The sequence below is a fragment of the Calonectris borealis genome, chromosome 7 (genome assembly GCF_964195595.1).
Source record: "Calonectris borealis chromosome 7, bCalBor7.hap1.2, whole genome shotgun sequence".
NCBI lineage: Eukaryota > Metazoa > Chordata > Aves > Procellariiformes > Procellariidae > Calonectris > Calonectris borealis.
Window position 1 is genome coordinate 38,555,650 of NC_134318.1, and position 10,133 is coordinate 38,565,782.

The 10,133-nt window shown below is 35.6% G+C and overlaps 1 protein-coding gene across 8 annotated transcripts in view; it reads left to right on the top strand.

Annotated features, from left to right (window-relative positions):
- The window catches only part of WDR11 (WD repeat domain 11), a 49,198-nt gene extending 40,115 nt beyond the window's left edge, over window positions 1-9,083 (top strand). For 7 of the 8 annotated variants that reach the window (XM_075155191.1, XM_075155192.1, XM_075155193.1 and 4 more), the window contains exons 23-29: window positions 744-915; window positions 1,183-1,278; window positions 2,598-2,763; window positions 3,662-3,759; window positions 4,747-4,892; window positions 5,743-5,822; window positions 6,889-9,083. In XM_075155191.1, coding sequence (XP_075011292.1) covers window positions 744-915; window positions 1,183-1,278; window positions 2,598-2,763; window positions 3,662-3,759; window positions 4,747-4,892; window positions 5,743-5,822; window positions 6,889-7,046 — 916 coding nt within the window. In that variant the 3' untranslated portion in view covers window positions 7,047-9,083. Of the gene's footprint in view, window positions 1-743; window positions 916-1,182; window positions 1,287-2,597; window positions 2,764-3,661; window positions 3,760-4,746; window positions 4,893-5,742; window positions 5,823-6,888 lie in introns of those variants that run through there. The other variant, XR_012674374.1, reaches the window with a different exon arrangement.
- The last annotated feature ends 1,050 nt before the right edge of the window (window positions 9,084-10,133 follow it).

The following is a 10,133-nucleotide window of genomic DNA, read 5'->3' on the forward strand; positions in this document are numbered from 1 at the left end:
TCCTAATAAAATCGTGATCCTATTACTGCATATGAATGTGCTGAAGTTTAAGTACACAACTAATTCTCCTTTAACTCAGTGCAATTCCTAAAGACTTTGTTACCCACATATTAGAGTGTTTTCAGGACTGAGAAGGGAAATGATACTTTACTGAAACACTTAGTTGTATTTGCTTGCTGGATGTAGAGAACTTCCTTCAGTCTTGCTGGTACTTTCATAAATGCAGTTCTGCTAACTACATTGCATTTAGTTGTACAATGCCCAAAAATGTAATTCAGAATTTCACAACACACAATAGATGATATGCAAACAGGGGAAGGCCTGGTTTTTATTTCACATGTATTTGTTCTGTGGTGGTGTTCTATCTAAACTGTAGCTAATTTTAGTCTGTCTATATTCAGAGATGTTTTTCAAACTTGTAACTTTCTTATAGTTGAAAGAGGATATTGGTGATTAAATGTAAAATAATAATAAAATATCGATTTCCACATATTTATATGCTGGACCCTCACTGAGTTTAATTGCTATTGTAACAGTCTTCTGGCCAACCTCTTGCTTATCTAGCTTGCTGAATGTCATTCCTTAATCTTTTCTTGTAGTTTGTTCCATTGATAATGCAAAGTACTTGTGGTGCCCACAATAATGCATGGTCTTTGTAAAAGGATATTTTAAATATGTAATATTTTTATGTGACATATGAAAAAATACAAATGTATTTCACATCCTGATTTGTGTCTTCTCAGACTGTATGGGGATGAATCTGAACTGCATTTCTGGACTATTGCTGCCCACTATTTGCACAGCTTATCCCAGGAGAAGCCTGCAAAACCAACAGACACAGCTATCCTTCGAGAACAGTTGGTTAATCCATTGGATATATGCTATGACATACTGTGTGAAAATCATTACTTCCAGGTATTTCAAGGAGTTCAAAAATACGTTTAGTAAGAATGTGATCAGAACATTAAAAGCTCAGCACTGTAACCTTATTATTATCTTAGAGCTTTTCACCATACATATTTCACTTTACTAATAACATGCAACTCTGGATTAAATGACTCCCTATTACTTAAAAATAGGGAGATTTTTGGAACTCCCAAAATACTTCCATATTTTTTTAAATGCTTATTTTTATTTCTCATTGTAGTCTTACGTTTACAATATTTTTCCTTCTTCCTGCAGAAATTCCAGCTTGAAAGGGTAAATCTCCAGGAGGTGAAGAGATCGACCTATGATCATACCAGGAAATGTGCTGATCAGCTTCTTCTCTTGGGCCAGGTTTGTGGGTAATATTTTAATTTTTTGTTCTTCTTCCTTGTCCACTTTATGTACTTATCCTATTCAATTAAAGGTTTGTCTAACTCATATATGTTGTTTCATACGTTTATTCACCTAGTGGATAGTTTTTGCTGTCTTAATATGTTATTACACTGCAGACTCAGTGTAATGACATGGTATATGGTAATGTTTGGTATTACTTGCTTCAGAATGTATAATTTTTCTGGGAACGCTATAAAAATCTTTCTTTCCATACGGTGACTAGAAAAGAAAAACTACATTTTGAGTTTCCCAGAAAGAACTTAAAAACATCATCTTTGGAATAACTCAGTCTGCACGTAGTACTCTCGTTTTAGGCAACAAAAGGCATGTCTAAGCTTTTGGCAGATCTGTACTGAGCAGTGTAACACTGTACAGAGCTGCCCACTGACACCCTGATAAGAGTATTGTTGCATTTGTACAGTATATATCATAACCTGTTCCCCACTGACGCAGTTGTGCTGCATCTGTTTCTAAAAATAGCTTTGGTGTTACTAGCTTGAACTTAAATGATTTCTATGCCACTGTCCATTTGAGCATGTCAACAAATATTACCAGTAAAAGATGCGAGAAATATTTAGTCCGTAGGCAGTCTGTTTAAAATGCCAGTTTATGTAAGTTTAAAAATACCGGTTTATTGAGTCACTGTATTTTAATATGTATTTAATGTGGCTTTTCATTATTTCTGTAATTATCTAAGCTATCAGCTTGACTGACCTCACTGAATTGACCTCTCTAAAAGTTAGGCATCTCATTTTAATAACAGATAGAGATGACGTCTGCAGTAATTAATCTGATTCAGAGACAGGTGTCTGCAGCCAGTGTAATGAGCCTCACTGGTTAGGTGCTCAGCTGTAGCTAACGTTTTAAAGGGATGAATTCTATGTTTGTTTTAAAATATCAGTCCTTGAGATCCTGGCCAGTTTCTGCATCTTTACAGTTTTATTTCTTCTCTGCTTATTTTAAATGCTTCTCTTCCTTTTATAACTCTGCAAAACAAGGAAATAAATGTTCTGAATTAAACTTTTCTTTGGCTTCTAGAAATTTTAGGCTGTAATTAAACATTATATTCATGATGGATGCTTAAACGCTATCCTTACTAAGGATAGTTTACTGAAATAGAACCTTAATTATTACTATGCTGGTAGATATTTTTGTAGTCCGTTTTAGAATAACTTTCATTGTTACTTGTTCCATGTTTAAAAAGGGTAAAAATATCAAGACTTTTGTTTAAAAGTAAATATGTTGTGGTCAAATTTGTATTTTTTTTCTCTTGCCAGACTGACAGAGCAGTACAACTGTTGTTAGAAACAAGTTCAGAGAATGCACATTATTACTGCGATTCACTCAAAGCTTGCTTGGTCACGACTGTCACCTCCTCAGGTCCATCTCAAAGTACCATTAAACTGGTAGCAACCAACATGATAGCCAATGGAAAGCTCTCAGGTAAAATGTGACTTTAGTTTTACGTTTGCTTATAAACTAGTAATTCTGATCTTACTAAGGCTGCTGATGGAGATGGGAGAGCAGAAAATTGTAATAGATCTTATATGTTGCATATGTTATAGTATGCACTATCTACAGTAGTTAACAAAAATGATCAGTAACTCAATTATAAAGCTCAACTTGTTTTGATTCATTTTCATTGGAAAATGTATTTCTGGACTACTTCTCTTAGCAGTTGTTTGCACTAAAAGAGGCTGAGCACATATAGCTACATATTTTCCACTTTCCTAATTAAAGAATTAATTTTAAAGTGGTTTCTTATTACTGAAGTTGAAATATGGACTTAGTTTCCTTTCCAGTTCAGAACTTGTTTCAAAAAGTGTGCTTTCTTACCATGTACAGGTTAATTTTGCTTAATGCAAGAGATGTTCACAATATGATGATTGACTGAAATATTCAGACACTTGCAGAGAAAGTACAAATGTCTGTACTTGCCTGGAAAAAATACTTTCCACTCTGTGGACAACTAACATGTCACTGTTAATAATTACACTACAGACAACATTAAATTAAAATAAAGGATTATTTATGAAATCTATTTAGTTGACTTAGACAGATCATTATCTCTTTATGATGAGAAGTCCAGCAAACTCCTTGTCATTTGTATTTAGGCCAAAGTTAAACGAGAGCTTTGTGAGGTCCTTTTGAGCTCTGTAGCCCAGGAAAAAGTTATGGTAACTGACACCCAGGTTATATGGAGAGCCAGGTGGTAGAAATCAGGGTTTTTCAACATCTTCGTATGCTAAGAAAGATATAAGAGAGATCCTTTTTCTGGGGATGCATGATCTGCTCACACTTATATAGCAACTGTTTTTTCCCTTAACTTTTTATTTTCCAGAGGGTGTACAGTTACTGTGTCTGATCAATAAGGCTGCTGATGCCTGTCGCTACTTGCAAACTTATGGCGAATGGAATCGTGCAGCATGGCTTGCAAAGGTAGGAAATTTCTCAATTTTCGGTTAGCTAACATAAATGACCTACTTAGTGTATATAGGTATGAAGGCTGATGAGGGTGCTAAAGTTGTCCAAAGTTAAAAAACTGAAACATGAATTTGAAATATCATCATCAGTTCTTTCCATGTGTTAAGCTATAACAAGCCAGTCCATTCAATCAGTGTTGACAGGTGGTTCTTCAGCCTTTTGACTATAAAGATCTGTCCTGGTCGTCCAAATGACAGGATTGGGGCCTAGAAGTGGTTAGAATACTCAATTGCCTAGTTTTTGAGCAGTGATGTGTGAAGTTGCATATAGCTGCAGCAGTACGCAGTTCATAATAAACTACAAAAGAACACACCTGGAAGTGGATAAGTAATTAGGCGATTAAGTGACTTTGTGCTGAGCTCCATGTAGCTTGTGTGCTGGTTTTAAAGTTAGCACCAACCACATAAATTTGCACCGACTTCTGTTTTGGTATGCAGACGTTACAGTAAAAGTACCTAGACACAGCATTAATTCTCCATATTATAACGGGCAGTAGTCAGTAAGGATGATCTTTCAGTGTCTCCGAGTAAAGCTTCTGTTATGTTTCCTGCAGAAAGTATAGAAATATACTCGGATTTTTTAAATGGATGAATCCCACTCTTCAGAAAAATAAAGATGTTTTGTCCTTAAGTTTTCAGCAAAGGATAAAGATTTCTAACTTCTTGATACTTGGGGTTTTACTAAAGCCTTGTGGTAAAAGTAATGTTAATCGCATGTAACTGTGGAGTGACCAGAGTGGAGGTTTTTTATTTCTATGTATTACTTCTTTTTCTTTATATTGTATTTGTTCAAGGGATTAGTGTACTTTTTATAGAAAAATTGGTCATTTCAGATGCTTTTACTTCTGCCCAAAGTTTCTCATTAAAAAAAAAGAAGCAGAAGCAGAATGCTCTCTTTAGTTAGCAGCTGAGAATCCATAACTGGCTTTCCCATCTCTTAAAGGTTCGTTTGAACTCAGAGGAGTGTGCTGATGTGTTAAAGCGTTGGGTAGATCACCTTTGCTCTCCGCAAGTCAACCAGAAGTCCAAAGCCATTCTTGTCCTCTTGTCACTTGGATGCTTTACAAAAGTTGCGGAGATGTTGCACAGGTAAAGCTGAAACAGCACAATCTGTATTTTGTCTTGTCCAAAATTGTTATTTAAACATTTGTGACTCAGAAGACAAGGGGGAGGGAGGAGGTCTGCAGTTTGATTTCTGACATTTGTTTCTATTTTAGCATGTTTTTCTTTAATTAACTTTAGCCTCAGTAGTGCATCATTTCTGTGTGCTGGAACTGATGTTTTTGTTGCAATTTCAAGAAATATACTGGTGTTTAAATTTACTGCAGGCTTTAAGATTGCTAGCACCCATTGACCAAGCAGTAACAATTTATAGTAGCTACGATTATTTCCGAGTAAGTTGAGCCTTGATCTTGCAAAAATTTTGCATCAAATGTCAGTTCCTTGAGTGCAGGGAGGAAGGGGGGATGTAGGAAGCTTGGGGAGAGGGCAGTGCCAGACCGACGGTGCAAGAGGAGCACGAGGCGGTACGTGGGAACAGCATGACCTGTTCCTACACACTGCCTGGGAGCAGGGCAGCAGCATTCACTGCCGCGAGGAGGGCACTCAGCGCTGTCGTGATGAAGTGAACGCGCTAGGCCTGCAAAGCATGAAGGCACAGAGAGCAAGGTAGAGCAACACTGGAAACCGAGAGCAGTGTGTGATGTGAGAGTGTGAATACATGCCATAGTGGCAGCTAAAGGGTGATACTGTTTAACCCTCGCGATGTTCGGAAACCTTGTTCAGCCCTCAGTGCAGAAGAGATTTGCCACTCCAGACCTAGGTACAAAATTTTAGGAAGCCTGTGTGTAAGCGTTTTGCTGCAATGTCCTGGAATACTTTTCTGTTTTCCTGTCCTAACAAATTATTCTCTTTTTTTTTTTTTTTTTTCATTTAACAGTATGAGGTATTTCGATAGAGCGGCTTTATTTGTTGAAGCTTGTCTGAAGTATGGGGCATTTGAAGTTAATGATGATACAAATATCCTTTTTCTGAAATCCTGTTTTTGCATCTCTGTACTCATACACAGTGAGTATGCATGAGCCAATGTTAGATGAACTTGTCTGCACAGGAATAGGAATTCCTATTTTTATTTTCCAGGTTGTGTAGTTTGAAGGAAGTATGAGGAAACAAGTGAAAAGGAGTCATTTGCATAAATCCATAACATTACCTCCTCCTGATGCTCTGTGAGGCCAGTGGAACTGGAAAACAAACTAAAAGTGAAAAAAATAAGCATAGTAGAGAAAAGAACAGATGATAAAATGTTCTTTGCAGAACTTGGAAATTATTACTGCAGACTGTGTAGTGAAATCGGTGGTTCAGTTATCTTTTAAACACTGTATCTCAGGGAAAAAAAATCCTGCATTGAGCCCCTCTATACAAAAGCATACTGCTTTAGCGATTGAAGTCCTTTATGAAGGAGTCAGTTTTGAGACAGTGAAAACAAAGAAAATTAAAGGTCAAGATCAGATGAGCTGAAAATGTAGTATGTATTTTAAAAGGTATCTAAAGTATTGCTCAGTACAGTCTGCACATCCAGCCTGGTGTTCTGGAAACTCTGAACAGTTGCTCTAACTTTTGTATTAGATGCAATAAATAATAATGCATATGTAAATAATACCTGATTGTGTTTTATGGAGTCATCACTGATGTCAGCTTGTAAATAAAAAAAGCCACCAATAAGTCATGTAGGTAACTTCAGATCTAATTAACGAACAAATCTTGTAGTATGACCTTACAATTTCTTAATTTCTTTTCCAAGTTATGACATGGTATTATGGTAGGTATTTATGTGTATCTGAAATGTATCTGTTTTAGTTTATAGCACTCTGCATATTGCCTGATAAATGCTAATAAGCATTCCATAGTAGAATTTAAAACAAATTTTTTGTCTTTATTTGTGCTGAAAAATATTGGATTAGCACAATTGGCAGCAATGTATAGCATTTTCAGCTTGGGAGAGCTAAGGAATGAGGAGAAAGAAAAAAAGATTCTGAGTTTTTTTCATTTTGCTATTCACTTGTGTTTTCCTTAATGCTTCATTTACATAAATTGATCCATGCTGTATATGCAGATTATGCCAGAAACTTGAAGCTCCTGGGCTTTAAACAGGGAGCTATTCTCTTTGCCTCAAAAGCAGGGGAAACTGGTAAAGAATTACTGATGGAGCTCAAACAGCCTAAAGAGGAAGTGACACAAGAGTAAGAACTTCATGAGGAGATTTGGGTTGTCTACCAGACTGAGATTCCACTGTGTGAAAATACATTTTGCTCTTGAATAACTGTAATAGCTGATCTGTGTGATTTGAGCAAATATTGTTAAATGTGTGTGGAGGCAAGATTAAGAACTGTTTTGTGTTTATGTTAAAATTGTCTTCACTTTCACAAGAGGCGAAATTATAGAGGAATATTTCCAACTTTTTCAACTGCAGCAGAAATCAAATTTAAAAACGTGCTGCAAGAGTTCTACACCTGTGTAAAAGTCTACTCCATTTACTTCTAAAAATCAAATCTTTATAGTTCTTCACTGCTGTTGTATTTATATGTATAAATGATTCAATCTGTACTATAAAAATATAAATATATTTAAAGAATAAATATAGATCATGAAACACACAGTTCTTTCCTGGAACATTGTGTTTTCTCAATCCAATTTTTCTGTTTAAAATTACTGTTACTTTAAATCAGTTCACTGTTTTGTCATTTTCATAACTGTCAGGAATGGAATCTTTGACAGGTTTACTTATGAAAGTCTCCTAACATTCCAAAAATCCATGAAACGTCCTTTTTTTCAATTAAGATATTGTTATATTCCATGTTATTCTTAAGTGTGCACTCCCTGCACGCCTTAGGGACTAAATTCTGCCTTGTGTTGACTGGTTCATGGAATCAAAGGATGGGAGAAGATCCTACCTCAAAAGCAGCAAGGTAGGCTCCTGCAGAATATTCAGGAGGCTGCTAACGCTGTCTCCCCAGTTATTGTTTTGTTTGTTATTTGAATGTGTGATTAACGATAGGTAGAAAAAGCATTGTGCAAAACCAAAATGTTGGCTTTTTAATTAGATACTTTTTATGCTAACACATCTTATGGTCCAGATACTTAAGGATGCCACCAATAAAATCTTTTCTCATTTTTGTGCCAGTATTTCAGTATTTAAGTAATTGTTTTCATTATTGTTTCTTATGTCAGATATATCTTTTCTATTTATTACTGATTGACTGAGAAATTTTACAGCTGAGGAGTGGATGCTGATGTTAAATTGCCCTTGCAAATTGAAGACTGTGGCATGTGAAAATTAGTCTTGGCTAAAAAATAAAATTATTCTTTTTACCAAGTTGTTGGAGCTACTGAAGTTTAGTACACGGTAGTGAAAAGAATCGTATCATGTAAAAGGTCTCTCATTTGAATGTAATTCATGGCTTGTGTACTTAAAGTAGTAGTGCATTGGATTCTTCTTATATTTGAGTACTTGTGGGTATGTATTCTACACTCCTTCCTAGAGGAGCACCAGCTTCGGGACATTTCGTTAGCTCCATAAACCTTCACATTCAAATCTAAAATAGTGTTTCTGATAAAATTTGAAAGGTTAGGCTTTTCAATAATGATGGTTTTCTACAAATTGAAAATGTGAGTTTTGTTGCTCTAAATAGAAAAGTAAATGTTTTAACTGCAAGGTATCTTATTTCTTCTCGTCGCATCTTACATACACCATAAAATACTTTGTTTGATGTATTACGAACAACGCTTATATAGTTACTTTAGCGTGGGAAAATAATATGCCTTAAGCTTTAACCGGTGGGAACAGAGTTGAGCAAAATTAACTGTCGTTAACAATGGGCTAAATTCTGGCCCACATTGACTACTACAACACTCCTCAATTCCTACTCTTGTTTTTAGTAGCAGTACTCATGGACAAGGTTACTACAGAGTTAATGTAAGCACACAAAAACTTGTTCTTTGACAGATCCGTAGATTTGGACCCGTTTGTCAATGGGTTTCTAGACAAAAAATCTGCTTTAATATACACTTGGATTTATAAATCTAATGTTTTTGAAAGAAACACCTTGCAAAGGCCTTTTAATACTGAATATTTCTATATACTTTTAAGTGTGAAGGTTGCAGAATACTGTGTGGCATTCCCTATTGAAACCTTTATGATGAAGATAGAGTGTAGAAGTGATTGAAGAGTTTATTTAGATAATAATGTAGTCATATTACAATAATAAAAACAAACTTTTAAAATCTCTGTGTGTCTTTATTTAATGCAAAAGTGTCATCTATTGCATGGGGATTGAACACTGATTGTGTAATTGTTGTCTTTTTTATTATTTTCCAGGACTGGCAAAATGCTCAAAGCTGCTTTTAGTAGAGGAAGTGATTATCCTTTGTACATATTAGCCACATTTTCCATATTAGTACTAATTGAAATGTTGGGTTTGAGTAGTATTAATTCCCAGCCTTTACTAGCAAACATAAAATTTGTACAGGTTAAATTAGAGCAGGGCATTGCCTGCGCTTTCTGATTTTTAAAAGCACAGAAATAAGTGATGAAAGAAAAACACATCCTTTCTGTTTTCATGCTACCCCGCAGACAATAATACAAGACTTTTCCTTGCTTCTCAGCTGATGCCAGCGAGCATTGCGCATCTTGGTTTTATCGAGGAGACAGGTACACTTACATCAATGTAGATAATCCCCACCTCAAAAATAAGAAATACATTCAGCAATGCTGAGATCTGTGTCAGTGAATCTTGTTTTTCTCCTTCCTAATTCACATTAGGAATCCTCTTGGCTCTTAGGATGCTTTTGTCACTTTGGCTTAGAAGTTGTTTAAAAAAAAAAAAACAGATAAACATCTGATGTGTAATTGGCTTGTACAGAATGAAATGTGAGAAGCTTCTCATTTGTGTGTTTGAAGGACAAGCCTGAGAGCTCGGAACATACAAAGAAAGTGAACTGAATGAATTTTGAAAAGTTTCCAATAAATATGATTTTAACTCCTTTAAATCCCTTTGAGAATTCCTTCCTCAAACCACTGTGAATAGTTCAAGTAGCAGCTGAAGTTTATAATCTGTATTTGCCAGGTTTTGCATTTTGAAGCCTCTGTCAACAGCGAAGTCTGTAACGCAGCCATAATTCTGGAACCTGTGTTTGACAATTCTTGGCAACGAAGTAGCGGTAGAAGGAATTGGGTTTGCAAGGCAATGTATAGCGATTCTTTACTCATCTGTCTTTGAACATGAGTCTTATATTAATTATGCATGACGTTTGATTATCAGAGCAGATTATTCG